At 38.2% G+C, this 19,984-nt stretch overlaps 1 protein-coding gene across 1 annotated transcript in view; it reads right to left on the reverse strand.

Annotated features, from left to right (window-relative positions):
- The window catches only part of ATP8A1 (ATPase phospholipid transporting 8A1), a 230,217-nt gene that overhangs the window by 187,405 nt on the left and 22,828 nt on the right, over positions 1 to 19,984 (reverse strand). Inside the window, exons 2-4 of the mRNA XM_061191344.1 lie at positions 5,714 to 5,828; positions 4,329 to 4,428; positions 3,232 to 3,330 (exon numbers count right to left, since the gene is read on the reverse strand). Of these exons, the coding sequence (XP_061047327.1) occupies positions 3,232 to 3,330; positions 4,329 to 4,428; positions 5,714 to 5,828 (314 nt within the window). The remainder of the gene's footprint in view (positions 1 to 3,231; positions 3,331 to 4,328; positions 4,429 to 5,713; positions 5,829 to 19,984) is intronic.

Below are 19,984 nucleotides of genomic sequence, written 5' to 3' on the forward strand. Positions count from 1 at the left end.
TTTATCTTTACAATACCACTTAGTTTAAGACATCTTTATGTTTTCATACCAAGTATTACCAAAATCCTCTCTTCTTTCCTTGCAATCCATTTTCTATATTTTGGTCAAAAAGATCTTTGAATGATGACCACACAGTTAACATTTATTCGGCACTAATTATATACTAAGCACTGCTCTAAGGACTTTAGTGCATCATTTAATTCTCATAATAGCTGGTGTGGTTACCCGAGTAACGTCTGTCCCCTGTACTAGACTGCAAGCTCGATCATAACTACTTTTACTCACTGGCATATTCCCAGGATTTGGTCTCTGAACACTGTAGACTTTAAATAAGTATTTGTTTTATAATGATTAAAGTTTATCAGTGTTTAAGTGAACAAGTATATAGCAAAGAAGGCATGTTTTTAAAGGTGAATATTATCAATTTAACAAACAACCTTGACTCTTACCATAAGAATTAACATTTGACATTATGCAGCTTTCTTTTAAACTAAGAGTTCTCCAATGATTCTATATTTTCAAGTAAGCGTATATGTAATTTGTTACTTATACACAAAAACAGGAAATCATATTATGTTAAGGTGTCCAAAACACTGAGAGTTAAAATTCACTGGGGTGGTTGAGTCTTAGGTACTTCTTACTGTTTTATTGTAAAATTTTTTTAAAAAAGGTTGTTTAACAGAACATAAAGGAAGGCTTACTAGAATGTAAGTTTTGTTTCATTCACTGATGTAAGAGTGGTAGACATTACTGTATTCACCAATATCTAATTCTCCTCTATTGCTATGGACACTGAGATTATAGCTCCCTTTTGTCATGTCACTAGTTCTAATATTGTGCTGTAAGCAGATGTGATATGCACCATTTCTATGTACCTCCATTCTCTCCCTTCCTCTGGTCTGGTGACCACTGATATCCCACACAGCAGAGCCCTGATTCAGCTGCATCCCTGAATGACTACATGAACAATGGTGCCTCCTGCCCCCTTCCTCCTGGACGAAAACCTGCAGTGTCTTTGAGTACATGAAAAATCAACTTATGTTTAAGCCCCTGATATTTGGGACTTGATGATTACTGCAGCAAAAGTTTAACACATCCTAAAACATACCCTAATGAATGCTGGGCACCTAAGTACTGCTTCACATATCTTTGTTGAATGAATGAAAAATTATACGTATTAATTATAATTATTGATAAAGATACTCTTTGTCCAACTATCTGAACACTTATCTGATTGTTTTTCCTTTTCTAGGGAGTAACATTTCAAACTTTCTATCACCTTACACGTTGACATAAACTTCTTATTAAACCATTCTTACAGAACATTTTTAGTCAATTTCTTAACACTTGTTTTTTTTAAATTGGAAAACTACTTCACATGATATCCTATTACCCACAATACTATTATTACATCCTTCAGGAACTGCCTGATTAGCTGCTTTCCAATAGTATCCAGTTATTACATATGCCATTAAGAGTTCTGTTAAAAACAAGCAAACAAACTTCTTGGATACTATTTTATTTACCATGTATTTTCATAGAGAGAGATACTAGAAACCATAGCTAGAGAGTTTATAGTTTTGCTAGGGAAAAGGGAAAAAAAAGGAAAGGCAGTTTAGAGCAGTGATTATAAGGCAGGGGCTCTGGAACCAAACAGCCTTATTAGCTCTGTGACCTTGGGCAAGTTAACTTACCCCTCTGTGCCTCCTCTCCCTCATCTTTAAAATGGGGATAATATCAATAATCTTTAAAGTTGTTATAAGATTTAATAAGTTAAAAGGACACAGAGCAAGTACATGGAACCCAGAAGCTCAATAAATGTTATTAATATTATTGTTGATGACTCGCTACAATAATACACAGGAAGAACACTGGATGGGATGGAATTCTGATTCCATTGATTTCTTGCACAAGTTACACAACCTCTCTAAGCCTCAGCTTTCTTACCTTTAAAATGAGGCTAAAAATCTAACTTGCAAAGTTACTGAATGAATTAAATTTTTAAAAATTTGTAAAAATGACAGCACAATGCCTAGCAAATAAGAGATGTTCAATGAAAATTAGGTTAAACAAAGAAAGAAAGGGGAATATACATAAGACAAAGAAAGAGACAAAATTGTAGTAAAGACCAATCCTTAAGGACTGCCAAGTGCAAGTACAATTTAAAGGATGGTAAGTCTGTGTGGAGTGATACAGGTGAGAAGAGAGTCCCTTAAATTTTCAGCTGGTGTTCCCCGGCAAGTATGCCATTTCCAGCTAGAGGACTATGATGTTTTACACACACACACACACACACACACTCACACACCCTCTGTTTGTACCCCTAGACACTTGGATGTTTTTGAGGCTGATGATCTAAATGGTCAGTTGACCCATTTCTAATATGCCTAGTGATGTTACAGCTCATGTGTTCTTCATGAGATCCCAATTTGATTCTTTACAAAAATAATATCAATGTTTGTACAACTTTAAATTGGAGCTTTCTAAAGAATGTCTCAGCCTTTCCTTGTCTTACCATCTGACTTGCCTGAGGCTTGACAGACGATCATTTCAGACAGGCAATGTATTTAAAGGGCACAGAAAAAAAAATATTAGCTTCCTCAACTAAAGTAGTTAACATAACGGTGAAACAGGAAAAAGAAAAGTCTGATTTTATTTTGGGCAACTTATTTTATAAAGGGGAAACTGATTTCCCCTTTTCTCTACTACTACGGAATAATAAAAATAGTAAATTTGCTGTTACTTTCTTTTAATAAAAGGAAACAGAACTACTAAAATAAGATGAAAAGGAATCAAAGGTATTTAATAAGGTGAAAACTGTGGCATATAAATGAAAAAATAGAAAAATACAAAAAACTCTACATTTAGAGAATTTGGAGGTTACCGTGTTTAACCTGAAATAATGTTCACATTGAAAATTGAGCATACTTGAAAACAATGTGCAAATATAGTTTTCTCTCCAAGCCGATTACTACATTCAAATTAATTTATTTCATTACAAAGGTATAAACCTAAGAGGTCATGTAATAAGCATTCTGTAATATTAATCTTACAGCAGTCAAGAGGAATTAACTCTAGGGATGGGAACATATTTTAAAAACTTTTAAGTTGAATGGGTATTTTAAACAGTCTGCGTCAAGAATTAAACAACTTAGGAAGAAACTAATTTTTAAAAATATGTATATAAAAATAACAGAGTTACATTTATTTATGAAAAAAACAAATACTTACAATATCTTCTATTATCTCTTTGACAGCTGCCACAGCTAAAATAAATAAGAGAGGAACCAGTGTTGTGTAGCGACCTGTTGGTGATACATCAGGTATTTGCTATCGGAAGAGAAAAAAAGGATGAGAAATTCAGTAAGAACTGAAGGTTTATAATACATTTAAAAACAACAAAGTCTTGGAGCTTCTTAAAATATGCTTCATTGATTTTACCATCTTGGTAGACTAACACTGTGTGAGGTAATTTGCTTGTATCTAGTATGTAGCTGGGAGAGAGGGTTAATTAGCTTCATGGCAAGCAGTTGTGTGTAGGACTAACACCTACAAAGGGGGACTGGTTAACTAAATTACAGCATGTCCATATACTAAAATTTCACACAACCATTAAGGATGTTATTTTAGAAACACAGTGAATCACACGGGAAAATATCCACACATTATTATATGGATAAAGCAGATGATAAGACATATATACTCTAAGATCCTCTTTTTGTAAAGTAAGTCAATTAACAATGCTTGGGATGAAAAAAAAAAAAAAAAAAAAAAAGACCAGAAGGATAAACACCCAAATTTTAAGACAGTAATTGCCTCTTGGTGGTGGTGGAATAATAAGTTATAAAATTTTTTCTTTGTTGTGTCTTCTTATGCTTTTTGCATGAACATAGACTACTTTTTAATAAAATGAAACGTTTTTTCCTAATTACAACTAACCCAAATACAAAATGAAAAAATTTTTAAATGGTAACTTACATACTAAGGTTCAGAATTGACAATGTTACTGTTACTAAAATAACTTACTAGTTTAAGAAAAAGTCCCGTCCCCCTTTACAACCCAAAATGAACAGTCCCCGCCACATTAAATTTACAGAATGTTTAAAATAAGTTGATAAAAATGAATCAAAAAAAAATGAATCAAAAGGCTTGACAAGGTAGCAGCAGTATTCTAACTCGGCTTGCAGCAGGAGCTGGAAATGCCCACCAAACCAGCTTATCTCTCCGTGCTTAGATAAGCTTCAGAAGATTGGTCATGGGCTTAAGAAAAACATTTATTAATATCTGAACACATGATTTTGAGCTAAGGTTTTACAACATGACTTTACCTGAAGCAGTGCAATAAAGAGAAAAAATGAATTAGCGGCTCTTCTGAACTGAGAGTAGAGAAATCTCGGAAGGAATGTGATTACATTATATTTTGCAGTGCTAGAAAACAAAAATGAAAAGTAGCATAAAAGTTAATTACTCCACAATTAGCACCCATGTTTACAAAATTCCATTATCGCCATATAAAAAATTAAATGATGAACAAATGCCCTCTGTTTTAAATCGGGAGAATACTGCAAATGGTCATTAACCTCAAAGAAAAGGAGTGAAAGGAACTGTCTAAACAGTAAGAGTTTCATTCTCTGCACAATATCTTTTGTTCTCTTTGGCCAATCATCCTGTTATCATTACTAGCAACAGCTTACAAAGAAGAGCACCTTTAGTTAAGATAGTATATAATATGTTAATAGAAAATAAAATCTTGCAAAAAAAAAAAAAATCAGCTATTTGAGCAAGACCAGAAACATCAAACAGAGGGACTTCCCCGGATAATGTCAGAGAAATGGGGAGTTTTGTGGGGTTCTGTCTGAATTTTCTTCATGGCTCCTCTAGAAACTTGGCTAGGACGCCACACCAAACACATCAGATATGTCCACAATCAGGAAGATATCACCATTTAGGTCTCAGAAATATCCAAGCCTCTTCTTGTTAATTAAATAGAAAGGAGATTAAAGGGACACATGCCACACTCCTTAAGCTCAGAAAAGTTACTGTAGAATTTGAAGGTGTAAATATTAATTTTAAACGGTCATTTCACAAATCTAGGAGTTTTGTCACCAGAAAACTACTGGGCTGATGTGTGGCGGGAAGGGGGCTGGTGTTGACTTGGTTCCGGAGGCCACTTAGTGAATACTGCTTATAACAGCAATACTTTTACATTATTGTTGGAATGAAAATAGAACAGTGAAGTAATTCTCACACCTTCCATTCCTCGACACCATATGGAATTTTGCAAGTATCGAAAGCCAATATTTAAAGACTATTTAACAAAAAGGAGTTCTAAGTGAAGAATTGCAAAGACTTCTTTTAAAAGGTGAAAACTTGTTAATCAAAAACAACAGTTCATGGGTCTATTAAACAGGTTTAAAACTGTTCATACCCATGAACAGTTTTCATTATCCAGATACTGTAACTAGAATTGGTAGCATCCATATAGCTGCTTAGCCTTTCTGCTCCTTCCTGCTTCTAGATTCTTATTAACATCTCCTTCTTGGCTAGAAGATGGAGAAACAGCTGATTCACACTGCCTCCAGTAAGCTCTTAAATATTAAACTGATTTAACTGAAAGCTCCTTGCAAGTATTTTCATTTTGGTGTGGCAGGGGAGATGTCCTCCCAAATTCTGCTGTAATAGCTAGTCCCAAGCATTCTTTGGTAGTTCTTACCTGACATGGTTATTGCAGAATTTTGTCAACTGGGGCTGGTTGATGAATATAGTCCTTACTTCCTCCTGGTCAGCCAGTGAAGTCTTCTCTGAAACATCATCAGTCTTCTCATAACCTTAAAGAGAGAGAGAGTCTTATTTGATAAGAAATGTTTCATTTTATTATCCAGACCAAAAACACATTTCATAACTATCCTAGAGCTTAAAATCTGTTAAAAGCTATCTGCTTCCCTGTTATTGGTGTTGCTTCTGTTCTAATAAAAGGAAAAATCCCCACATTTAACATTTCTACTAAATTTAAAAGGCAGCACTTAACAGTCATGTAAAAGCTGACCCATTTCAAAAAGAGTAACATCAATTTTTAATTTGTACCCAGCTTTTCCCCAGAAATGTTCAACTTATTTCCTTCCATTACATAAAAATATGTCCAAAAGTAACACAAAATTCTAAAATGGTTTACACTTTTAGATAAGACTAACAAGACAGAGGTAATGAAATTTTAATTTGAAATTCTGAAATTTTAAGCATACACATTTAATGCTTTTCTGGTTTTGCTTTTTCTTTGTGAATAAAAACAGAGAAAAAGATAAACATTAAGGTTTAAATAGGCAACCACCACAATGATCTAACTCACTACGATCATCTTAATCTTTCCAGTAATTAGAATTTATGTTTATGAATGATCTTAAGTTTCTTAAGATCAAGTCACCTCACCATCACTGAAACAACGTAAATAGATATGGGCAATTTCAACTGGGTAACACCTTGCTGCAATGTTGACAACACTTTTAAAGATACATACAGCTTCTAGAAGAACAGAAAAAATTTTAAACTGCTTATTTTACTTTCTAGTGAGAATTAAATGAGACTGAATGAAATCAGTCCCTTACCCCTTTCCTCGAGTCACCAACAGTACTTTATCTCAAATACCCACTTTTCTTCTCTTTTCTGCCTACTCAGTGCCAACTCCTCCCCAAAGACCTGCCAACAGGGGTCTCTTCTGAAGTATTCTCTGGTGCTAAAGTCAGTGCACCTTCACTATGTTCCCACAGGCCTCTGTACCTCCCCTGTCCCCTGAGTCTGTCCCCTACCAGAATGGAACTCCCTGGGGCCATAGCTGGCGTGCTACTTATCTTCCAGTACCAGTACTAACAAAGAGCAGGTACTCAATAAATGGTTGCCAAATAAATAAAAACTAAATGACAAAGGACTGGTTATGTGCCCATTTCTTTGAGAGCAAGCAAATGATTCTCCACCCACTGATAAAGAAACTGATGACAGCCATGTGCTGGTAACAACTTGTACAATAAATGCTTGCCTGTGGGGTTCCGTTACCCTGTGAAACCAGAAAATCATAGGAGCTTCCTACAAAGGTGGGGAACATGAGCATAGGGACCAGGAAGGTGAGAAACAGTGTAGTTGTGTGCAGGGCAGTGCAAACAGGACAACACTGCTGAAGAATACACAAAAGGCAAGGTAAAGACAGGTGAGATACAGTGCTGAAAAAGCACACAGGCCAGGTTTAAAAGGACCTCTCATGCTTGTGAAGAAGTCTGGATCACATCCTCTCGCTGGTAGTGAGCCACTGAAAGCTTGCCAAGGAGGGAGGCACAGGGTGAGAGCCACATTTTATACTCATCACTTCGGAGGTCACATGGATCCAAATTAGGTACTGTCACACTCATTTTGCAGTTTTAGACACATCAGCAGCTTTGCCCATGGTCACATGGTTAATAATTATCTGTCACTACACCATGTTTTAGACAGAACACAAACTTTCCTCTCTAGTGTATACAATCAAAATTCCACATAGGGATTGCTAAAGACTGAACGTTTATGTCTCCTCCAAAATCCATCTGTTGAAATCCTAACCCTGGATGTGATGGTATTAGGAGGAGAAATTTTTTCGAGGTGATTAGGTCATGATGGTGGAATCCTCATAAGAGGGATTAGTGCCCCTTTTAAAAGAGGTCCCAGAGAGATCCCACACCCCGCCCCCCCCCATGTGAGGACACAGCAAGAAGATAGTTCTCTATGAACCAGAAGGCAGGCCCTCACCAGACACCTAATCTGCCAGTGCCTTGATCTTGGACTTCCCAGACTCCAGAATTGTGAGAAGTAAATTTGTTATTCATAAACCAGCCAGTCTATAATATTTTATTAAAGCAGCCTGAACAGACTAAGTCATGGATTATCAAACAGAGGCACAGTAATATTAAAATTCTTAGAAATCTTTTATCAGATTTTCCTTGATGACAGCACAAAGACCGTAGTGTACTGTTTACAGTACCTCAACTGGACAAAGTGCCTCAAGAAAACCAGCTCTCCACTGCTTTGAACTGATATCAAGTTGTACTTACTTTACGTAACTGGATGTTCTCAGCTGAGGTGTTAGGTGTCACTCCTTACCTGACACATCCATTTATACTGGGGTTTCAAATGTTGCCAGGTAAACTTGGACATCACCTCTCCCCATCACATATGAATCTGTATTCAAGAATTTCTATGGGGCAAAGGACCCTCCTAGGAAAAAGGGATTGGAATCGCCTCTTTCCTTAAATTTTGGTCTCATACTTCTGGGTTAGAGGTGAACACATCCCCTATAACCGATCAATATGCACCAGACAACTCTGTTTTTATGCTTCTTTTTTTTTTCTTTTAAAAATGTTCTCTGCAGGAGATTGGTTCAAGGTGGCGGAGTAGAAGGACGTGCTCTCACTCCCCCTTGCAAGAGCACCAGAATCACAATTAACTGCTGAACAATCATTGACAGGAAGATGCTGGAACTCACCAAAAAGATACCCCACATCCAAAGACAAAGGAGAAGCCACAATGAGATGGGAGGAGGGGCGCAATCACAATAAAATCAAATCGCATAACTGCTGGGTGGGTGACTCACAAACTGGAGAACACTTATACCACACAAGTCCACCCACTGGAGTGAAGGTTCTGAGCCCCATGTCAGTCTTCCCAACCTGGGGGTCCGGCAATGGGAAGAGGAATTCCTAGAGAATCAAACTTTGAAGGCTAGCGGGATTTGATTACAGGACTTCGACAGGACTGGGGGAAAGAGAGACTCCACTCTTGGAGGGCACACAGAAAGTAGTAGTGTGTGCATGAGGACCCAGGGTAAGGAGCAGTGACCCCATAGGAAACTGAACCAGATATACCTGCTAGTGTTGGAGGGTCTCCTGCAGAGGTGGGGGGTGGCTATGTCTCACCTTGGGACAAGAACACTGGCTGCAGAAGTTCTGGGAAGTACTCCTTGGCGTGAGCCCTCCCACAGTCCGCCATGAGCCCCACCAAAGAGCCCAGGTAGGCTCCAGTGTTGGGTCGCCTCAGGCCAAATAACCAACAGGGAGGGAACCCAGCCCCACCCATCAGCAGTCAAGCGGATTAAAGTTTTACTGAGCTCTGCCCACCACAGCAACAGCCAGCTCTACCCACCACCAGTCCCTCCCATCAGGAAACTTGCACAAGCCTCTTAGATAGCCTCATCCACCAGAGGGCAGACAGCAGAAGCAAGGAGAACTACAATCCTGCAGCCTGTGGAACAAAAACCACATTCACAGAAAGACAGACAAAATGAAAAGGCAGAGGGCTATGTACCAGATGAAGGAACAAGATAAAACCCCAGAAAAACAACTAGATGAAGTGGAGATAGGCAACCTTCCAGAAAAGGAAATCAGAATAACGACAGTGAGGATTATCCAGGACCTCGGAAAAAGAATGGAGGCAAAGATCGAGAAGATGCAAGAAATGTTTAACAAAGACCTAGAAAAATTAAAGAACAAACAAACAGAGATGAACAATACAATAGCTGAAATGAAAAATACACTACAAGGAATCAATAGCAGAATAACTGAGGCAGAAGAACGGATAAGTGACCTGGAAGACAGAATGGTGGAATTCACTGCTGTGGAACAGAATAAAGAAAAAAGAATGAAAAGAAACGAAGACAGCCTAAGAGACCTCTGGGACAATATTAAACGCAACAACATTTGCATTATAGGGGTCCCAGAAGGAGAAGAGAGAGAGAAAGGACCAGAGAAAATATTTGAAGAGATTATAGTCGAAAACTTCCCTAACATGGGAAAGGAAATAGCCACCCAAGTCCAGGAAGTGCAGAGAGTCCCATACAGGATAAACCCAAGGAGAAACATGCTGAGACACACAGTAATCACATTGGCAAAAAATAAAGACAAAGAAAAATTATTGAAAGCAACAAGGGAAAAAAGACAAATAACATACAAGGGAACTCCCATAAGGTTAACAGCTGATTTCTAGGCAGAAACTCTACAAGCCAGAAGGGAGTGGCATGACATATTTAAAGTGATGAAAGGGAAGAACCTACAACAAAGATTACTCTACCCGGCAAGGATCTCATTCAGATTTGATGGAGAAATGAAAAGGTTTACAGACAAGCAAAAGCTAAGAGAATTCAGCACCACCAAACCAGCTCTACAATAAATGCTAAAGGAACTTCTCTAAGTGGGAAACACAAGAGAAGTAAAGGACCTACAAAAACAAACCTAAAACAATCAAGAAAATGGTCATAGGAACATACATATCGATAATTAGCTTAGACGTGAATGGATTAAGTGCTCCAACCAAAAGACACAGGCTTGCTGAATGGATAAAAACAAGAGCCATATATATGCTGTCTACAAGAGACCCACTTCAGACCTAGGGACACATACAGACTGAAAGTGAGGGGATGAAAAAAGATATTCCATGCAAAGGGAAATCAAAAGAAAGCTGGAGTAGCAATACTCATATCAGATAAAATAGGCTTTAAAATAAAGAATGTTACATGAGACAAGGAAGGACACTACATAATGATCAAGGGATCAATCCAAGAAGAAGATATAACAATTATAAATATATATGCACCCAACATAGGAGCACCTCAATACATAAGGCAACGGCTAACAGCTATAAAAGAGGAAATCAACAGTAACACAGTAATAGTGGGGGACTTTAACACCTCACTTACACCAATGGACAGATCATCCAAAATGAAAATAAATAAGGAAACAGAAGCTTTAAATGAAACAATAGACCAGAGAGATTTAATTGATATTTATAGGACATTCCATCCAAAAACAGCAGATTACACTTTCTTCTCAAGTGTGCACAGAACACTCTCCAGGATAGATCACATCTTGGGTCACAAATCAAGCCTCAGTAAACTTAAGAAAATTGAAACCATATCAAGCATCTTTTCTGACCACAACGCTATGAGATTAGAAATCAGTTACAGGGAAAAAAACGTAAAAACACAAACACATGGAGGTTAAAGAATACGTTACTAAATAAACAAGAGATCACTGAAGAAATCAAAGAGGAAATCAAAAAGATACCTAGAGACAAATGACAATGAAAACATGATGATCCAAAATCTATGGGATGCAGCAAAAGCATTTCTAAGAGGGAAGTTTACAGCAATACAATCCTACCTCAAGAAACAACATCTCCAATAAACAACCTAATGTTACACCTAAAAGAACTAGAGAAAGAATAACAAACAAAACCCAAAGTTAGTAGAAGGAAAGAAATCATAAAAATCGGAGCAGAAATAAATGAAATAGAAACAAAGAAAACAATAGCAAAGATCAATAAAACTAAAAGCTGGATCTTTGAGAAGATAAACAAAATTGATAAACCATTAGCCAGACTCATCAGGAAAAAGAGGGAGAGGACTCAAATCATTAAAATTAGAAATGAAAAAGGGGAAGTTACAACAGACACCGCAGCAATACAAAGCATCCTAAGAGACTACTACAAGCAACTCTATGGCAATAAAATGGACAACCTGGAAGAAATGGACAAATTCTTAGAAAGGTATAACCTTCCAAGAATGAACCAGGAAGAAATAGAAAATATGAACAGACCAATCACAAGTAATGAAATTGAAACTGTGATTAAAAATCTTCCAACAAACAAAAGCCCAGGACCAGATGGCTTCACAGGTGAATTCTATCAAACATTTAGAGAAGAGCTAAAACCCATCCTTCTCAAACTCTTCCAAAAATTGCAGAGGAAGGAACACTCCCAAACTCATTCTATGAGGCCACCATCACCCTGATACCAAAACCAGACAAAGATATTACAAAAAAAGAAAATTACAGACCAATATCACTCATGAATATAGATGCAAAAATCCTCAACAAAATACTAGCAAACAGAATCCAACAACACATTAAAAGGATCATACACCATGATCAAGTGGGATTTATCCCAGGGATGCAAGGATTCTTCAATATATGCAAATCAATCAATGTGATACACCATATTAACAAATTGAAGAATAAAAACCAAATGATCATCTCAGTAGATGCAGAAAAAGCTTTTGACAAAATTCAACAGCCATTTATGATAAAAGCTCTCTAGAAAGTGGGCATAGACAGAACCTACCTCAAAATAATAAAGGCCATATACGACAAACCCACAGCAAACATCATTCTCAATGGTGAAAAACTGAAAGCATTTCCTCTAAGATCAGGAACAAGACAAGGATATCCACTGTCACCACTATCATTCAACATAGTTTTGGAAGTCCTAGCCACAGCAATCAGAGAACAAAAAGAAATAAAAGGAATACAAATTGGAAAAGAAGAAGTAAAACTGTCACTGTTTGCAGATGATGTGATACTACAACTAGAGAATCCTAAAGATGCCACCAGAAAACTACTAAAGCTAATCAACGAATTTGGTAAAGTTGCAGGATACAAAATTAATGCACAGAAATCTCTTGCATTCCTATACACTAATGATGAAAAATCTGAAAGTGAAATTAAGGAAACACTCCCATTTACCACTGTAACAAAAAGAATAAAATACCTGGGAATAAACCTACCTAGGGAGACAAAAGACCTGTACTCAGAAAACTATAAGACACTGATGAAAGAAATTAAAGATGATACAAATAGATGGAGAGATGTACCATGTTCTTGGATTGGAAGAATCAAGATTGTGAAAATGACTATACTACCTAAGGCAATCTACAGATTCAATGCAATCCCTAAAAAAATACCAATGGTATTTTTTACAGATCTAGAACAAAAAATCTTAAAATTTGTATGGAGACACAAAACACCTTGAATAGCCAAAGCAGTCTTGAGGGAAAAAAATGGAGCTGGAGGAATCAGGCTCCGTGACTTCAGACTATACTACAGAGCTACAGTAATCAAGACAATATGGTACTGGCACAAAAACAGAGATATAGATCAATGGAACAGGATAGAAAGCCCAGAAATAAACCCACGCACCTATGGTCAACTAATCTATGACAAAGGAGGCAAGGATATACAATGGAGAAAAGACAGTCTATTCAGTAAGTGGTGCTGGGAGAACTGGACAGCTACATGTAAAAGAATGAAATTAGAACACTCCCTAACACCATACACAAAAATAAACTCAAAATGGATTAGAGACCTAAATATAAGACTGGACACTATAAAACTCTTAGAGGAAAACATAGGAAGAACACTCTTTGACATAAATCACAGCAAGATCTTTTTTGACCCACATCCTAGAGTAATGGAAATGAAAACAAAAATAAGCAAATGGGACCTAATGAAACTTAAAAGCTTTTATAAAGCAAAGAAAACTACAAACAAGACAAAAAGACGACCCTCAGAATGGGAGAAAATATTTGCAAACGAATCAAAGGACAAAGGATTAATCTCCAAAATATATAAACAGCTCATTCAGCTCAATATTAAAAAAACAAACAACCCAATCCAAAAATGGGCAGAAGACCTAAATAGACATTTCTCCAAAGAAGACATACAGATGGCCAAGAAGCACATGAAATCTGCTCAACATCACTAATTATTAGAGAAATGCAAATCAAAACTACAATGAGGTATCACCTCACACCAGTTAGAATAGGCATCATCAGAAAATCTACAAATAACAAATGTTGGAGAGGGTGTGGAGAAAAGGGAACCCTCTTGCACTGTTGGTGGGAATGTAAATTGATACAGCCACTAAGAAGAACAATATGGAGGTTCCTTAAAAAATTAAAAATAGAATTACCATATGACCCAGCAATCCCACTACTAGGCATATACCCAGAGAAAACCAGAATTCAAAAAGAAACATGCACCCCAATGTTCACTGCAGCACTATTAACAATAGCCAGGTCATGGAAGCAACCCAAATGCCCATCGACAGACGAATGGATAAAGAAGATGTGGTACATATATACAATGGAATATTACTCAGCCATAAAAAGGAACGAAATTGGGTCATTTGTAGAGACGTGGATGGATATAGAGACTGTTATACAGAGTGAAGTAAGTCAGAAAGAGAAAAACAAATATCGTATATTAACGCATATATGTGGAACCTAGAAAAATGGTACAGATGAACTGGTTTGCAGGGCAGAAATTGAGACACAGATGTAGAGAACAAATGTATGGACACCAAGGGGGGAAAGTGGCAGGGGGAGGGGTGGTGGTGTGATGAATTGGGAGATTGGGATTGACATATATACACCAATATGTATAAAATGGACAACTAATAAGAACCTGCTGTATAAAAAAATAAAATTAAACTTAAAAAAAATAAATAAATAAAATTTCAAAAAAAAAAATGTTCTCTGCAAACTGCCCCCTTCGACAGTTATGATGACCAGATGAAGACCTCTGTGTTCACACCTGGGCAATGCCTTCAGTGAGAGATTGATGTACAGTGGTGGCGAAGGTAGCCGAAGGAAGAATCCTCCCCACTGACTCTGCCCCAAAGGGGGTAAAACTTAGATGGTACCCTTGCTATTCCTTCCCATACGTGGTCTGCCCTTAGTTTTTTTTTTTTTTTTTTAAACATCTTTATTGAAGTATAATTGCTTTACAATGGTGTGTTAGCTTCTGCTTTATAACAAAGTGAATCAGTTATACATATACATATGTTCCCATATCTTTTCCCTCTTGCATCTCCCTCCCTCCCACCCTCCCTATCCCACCCCTCTAGGTGGTCACAAAGCACCGAGCTGATCTCCCTGTGCTATGCGGCTGCTTCCCACTAGCTATCTATTTTACATTTGGTAGTGTATATATGTCCATGACACTCTCTCACCCTGTCACATCTCACCCCTCCCCCTCCCCATATCCTCAAGTCCATTCTCTAGTAGGTCTCTGTCTTTATTCCCATCTTGCCACTAGGTTCTTCATGACCTTTTTTTTTTTTTCCTTGGATTCCATATATATGTGTTAGCATACTGTATTTCTTTTTCTCTTTCTGACTTACTTCACTCTGTATGACAGACTCTAACTCCATCCACCTCATTACAAACACCTCCATTTCATTTCTTTTTATGGTTGAGTAATATTCCATTGTATATATGTGCCACATCTTCTTTATCCATTCATCCGATGATGGACACCTAGGTTGCTTCCATGTCCTGGCTATTGTAAACAGAGCTGCAATGAATATTTTGGTACATGACTCTTTCTGAATTATGGTTTTAAGGAGGGAGGCTGTGTCCCTCGGGATTTGTTTAGTAATTTAGAGGGCTTGGTTATGTAAGTCATTAAAATTCACTAGTAGCTTTTAATCCACTTGTCCTGCCTTCTAAGGACTACTGAGAACCGAGCCAGCTCGTGTGTCATCCCCTCACGGAACGCAGTGGAGGAGAGTGAGGCCATGCATCCATTAACAGTTCTCACGGAGTACTCCCCGAAGGTCAGGTGAGCCTTCTTTGTCCTGAAGTCATGCAACAGGTGAAGAGTGCCAACAGAAAGAAACAGATCTTAATCAGGCTCTTGACCATCTCTCGCAGCTTTTCTTAGTACAAGAGTTGCACAAAGAAGGCACAGGATACTCCCACATTTAATGGAAATGGACTTCAAGGGGTCTGGGTGACTGCTTCTGGGATCCCCTCAGTGACCCATCCTCCCTGGGTTAGTACTGAGATGGTCCAGAGTGAACTCTGATGCCCACCTTGGAACTCGTTCAAACCCCTTATCAAGTATAGTCAAACGGACAGCATCTGGCAAACAGCAAAGCCAAGAATAAAATGTGACTTTAAGTAGTTACTTACTCTCATTAGGCTTCAGTTTCCCAGTCTATAAAATTTTATAGAAATTTTATATGGAATAGTTGCTATTAAATGGAAGAATTTATGCAAAGTACTTAACAAAATGACTAATATTTGTTAGGTACACAACGATCTATTATACCTAAATAGTTAATAGAAGTAAATAATGATAAATTCGTATGTGGAAGCTTATAGAAATGGGAGGCTGGCACACTGCCTCCAAAGTAATGTCCAGAGTGGTCATTCCTTACCTTGTAATTGTTAATTCATCTGCTTCCCCTGTTACCCTGAGAGTTATCTGAATAGTACACCTCTGGCTCACAGTAAGCACTCAGTGTCTAATGAATTAACAAATGAGCAAAAACATATTTAACAATATATCAAGAACAGATCCTTCTCTTAGAAGTAGACACAGGTTATCCAAGCCTGTAAGACTGATGCATAAATCCAAAATGACAATTAGTAAGTTTATTACTAGAGAAATAATTGCCACAGGAACTAGAGTAACTGAGTTCCCATAATTAATTGAATTCTCCCCTGGTGGCCTATGTAGAAAGTCCAGAGACCAAGTGATGGTGTCTGGTGAGCACTGAGGCAACCCACTGGTACTTAGATGATATGAGTCTAATGGCATCGGGCCAGCACAGCCTGATGCACCCAATTCCACAACAGGGGTCGGGGCACTGTCAGACCAAAAAATCCAAAGTCTGTTGGAATACCCTGGCAATGGGGCCATGATACCAAATCTGTCCACCAACACTTCTCTTCCCCTCCACAGAGCTGAGAAGAGTGCTGCCAATGTTTACCTCCTGGACTCACCCTTTTCCAGAACATTTCCATCTCGAAATTCAAACTGACATTTTATCTGCCAATGGGATTACAATGAAAACCTGCAGGCCTAGGAACAAATTTGCCCCTCATGCAGGTGGCTCTGCTCCTATCATGTGCTGATCTTACACAGAAGTAAGAAGGCAAACTCACTTTCCCCCTTTCCAAGTTCTTGGGGGCATCTCAACATTGCCCCCAAGTATAGACACACAAGCTCATGATGATCATGCTACCAGATACAGTCCATCCCCACGTTTTGGATTCTCCAGGAGAATCACTCAGGCATTCACCCCAGTGTCCTCAGTGCTCAGGCAGGCATTTGACATCCACTGAAGAATCATTATTCTTCTGACACTAACAGTTCTACAGAGCAAACCTCTGCAGCCACCTTCACACACCCATTCCTTTAAGGATTAGAAATGAGCAAGGGCTCAACAGTGCCTTCTGAAATACCTTAGCTTCTTTTGATGTTATACTCTCCAAGTTCTATAATGTCTTTTTTTAAAATAAATTTATTTATTTAATTTATTTATTTTTGGCTGAGTTGGGTCTTTGTTGCTGCGCACGGGCTTTCTCTAGTTGTGGTGAGCGGGGGCTACTCTTCGTTGCGGTGCGCGGGCTTCTCATTGCAGTGGCTTCTCGTTGCGGAGCACGGGCTTCAGTACTTGTGGCACGTGGGCTTCAGTAGTTGTGGCTTGCAGGCTCTCGAGCGCAGGCTCGGTAGTTGTGGCACACGGGCTTTAGTTGCTCCGCGGCATGTGGGATCTTCCCGGACCAGGAATCGAACCTATGTCCCCTGAATTGGCAGGCGGACTCTCAACCACTACGCCACCAGGGAAGTCCCTATAAGGTCTTTTTTTTTTTTTTTTTTTTTAGTTTTACCTGTTTCCTTTTACCATTTAAAAAAATTTTTATTTTATATTGGAGCATAGTTGATTAAGAATGTTGTGTTAGTTTCAGGTGTACAGCAAAATGATTCAGTTATACATATACATGTATCTATTCTTTTTCAAATTCTTTTCCCATTTAAGACCAGCCAGAATCAAACCAGTCTCCCAAAATAAACTACTCTGGACTAGCTTTTATTGAAATAAACAAGGAAAAGGCCAAATAGTATAGACAATGATTCTGTAATTCAGAATTCCAGGTATACTGAAAATTCCGTATTTTGTGTTTGTAATATCCCACTTGATTATTATTTCCCCCAGCAGAAAAGCAGTTGTTTTCTGAATTGTGGTTTATTTCAATTAATGATGAAATTACTTAGTATTTCCTAAGCACACACCAACCTGGGGATTTTACCAGACCAAATTCTGCATTCTTAGTTATAAAATGATCAAATGCTACTTCTAGACTTCTGAAGGATCAGCAATTTCAGTATAGCGAAATAAAGAGTCACACATCGCTTTTCGCTACTGAATGTACTACGAGATATTACTTTGTATTACTAAATAAGGACATAGAAGCAACATCCTCCTGCTGTCCATTTCAACTTCCAACAATAATTTTCACTATCAAGAAAGCATAAGATGCTGATGGGACAGCACCTCAATCACGGCCCTGAAGTGAACACTTGGTTCATCCTCCCCTAACAGCATCTGATTATTAAACCCACTTAGTGGTTGTGAGGCGAGCTCTGGTTCTTCCACTAATTACTTATGTGATCCTGTGCACATAATCCCTGGGAGTTATTCCCTTCCCTTGTAAAATGGGAAAGGTAGATGAATACGTAATCTGAAATTCTCTTTCAGCTTTAATATCCTGTGAAATTAGTATCCGCTGGGCACCTGGAAGAAAACAGTCAATACCTTATTTGTTCAGAAGAACAGGGAAATTAAAAAAAAAATTTTCCTTACTTGAGCCAGATGTTTCAGAGTAACAGCTGCTTTACATAATCAGCAGCCAGAACACAGGCACAAAGTCAAATGGTGCTTTGTGCTCATGGCTGAATCTCCATATTTGAAAAGATAAGTAGTGACTATAATCTGTTGCCAGCAACCACCTGGCACCCACCCACTGATCAGTGTCTACTGGGTTACCGAGTATGTTGACACTTAGTTTTCCTTTCTTCCTCTGTCCAGATTCACAGTCACGTGCTTAAATGCACACAGTATAATGCAGCAGAGAAGAAAAATGCTCAATAGATAAGGTGAAAGGCTTTGCGCCCTCTCCTACAATTATAGCAGAAGCATCATCTCTGAAATTTTCCATTTCTTGTCATAATTTATCACGACCCAATCGGTAAGGCCTGTTGTTCATGAGCTCATTCATTTGCTCATTCATTCATTCAACATATTTAAGTGCCTACTATGTGCCAGGCATTTTTTTTTTTAAAGCTGCAGAAACAGCTTAAAATAAGATAAGGTTCCCTTCTCTCAGGAACTTATTTTCCAGAAGAAAGCAAGATAATTACAGATCATGGTAAGTATGATGAAGTAAAACAGGTGATTGATAAAATGACTGGCAGAATTCTCTGTGCCTCAGTTTCAGCATCTATATAATGGATTTGATAATAATACCTACCTCAGAGGGGGGTTGTGAAGGACCTGGTAGTTAATACATGTAGAGAGCAATGCCTGGCATTCAGTAAGAGCTCAGTAAACGTTAGCTGTTCTCATTGTTGTTGCTGTTATCATTACTGCTACTGCAGCTTTCTATTGAGTGGTAAGAGAGGTACTGGGAAGCTGAGCTGAGCCCTCAATGAGAAAAGATAAAGGACAGTGTAAACCCAACCGCGGAAGAGCAGGAGCAAAGCCAAGGTGGCAGGAATGAGCTTGGCATTTCCAGGAACATGAAGACCAGTGACAGGGAACAGGGGGAGCCATCAAACAAGAAGCGGCACGGCCAGATTGGGAGAAACAATAAGAAACCTGAATTTATATCCTTCATGTGGTAGGAATCCACGGAAAAGTTTTAGGCAGGAAGATCATTCTGAGGCTACTGTGACAATTCAGGTAAAAGACAACGGGGCCTGGGTGAGAGAGTGGTGACAGAAATGAAGCAGATGATACAGGATATTTTTTTGGAGGTGGAGCTGGTCTGACCCTCATAGCCTCTCCATGTCTCTCATCATTTCATCCTGTATGATGCCCCATATACCCACTGTCTGATGCTACTCCAACCAAAGCCCAAGACTTGAAAGAAATCTAGGACTTTCAATATAACAAATGATTAATGACTTCACAGAATTCTCTTTACAACCAAACAACCCTAGCCTTAGATATCACACAGCTTTTTCTCATTATAACATGGTAATCAATAATATTGAAAACACAGGGTCTAATCAAGGAAGGCATTACAGAATCGTGACTGGTGGTACAGACCATGGAGTGAGAGACAGACAGTTTAGGTCCCTTAGTTGTGAGGTATGGTTACCTTAGACAGATTACTTAACTCTGG

The sequence above is a fragment of the Eubalaena glacialis genome, chromosome 5 (genome assembly GCF_028564815.1).
Source record: "Eubalaena glacialis isolate mEubGla1 chromosome 5, mEubGla1.1.hap2.+ XY, whole genome shotgun sequence".
NCBI lineage: Eukaryota > Metazoa > Chordata > Mammalia > Artiodactyla > Balaenidae > Eubalaena > Eubalaena glacialis.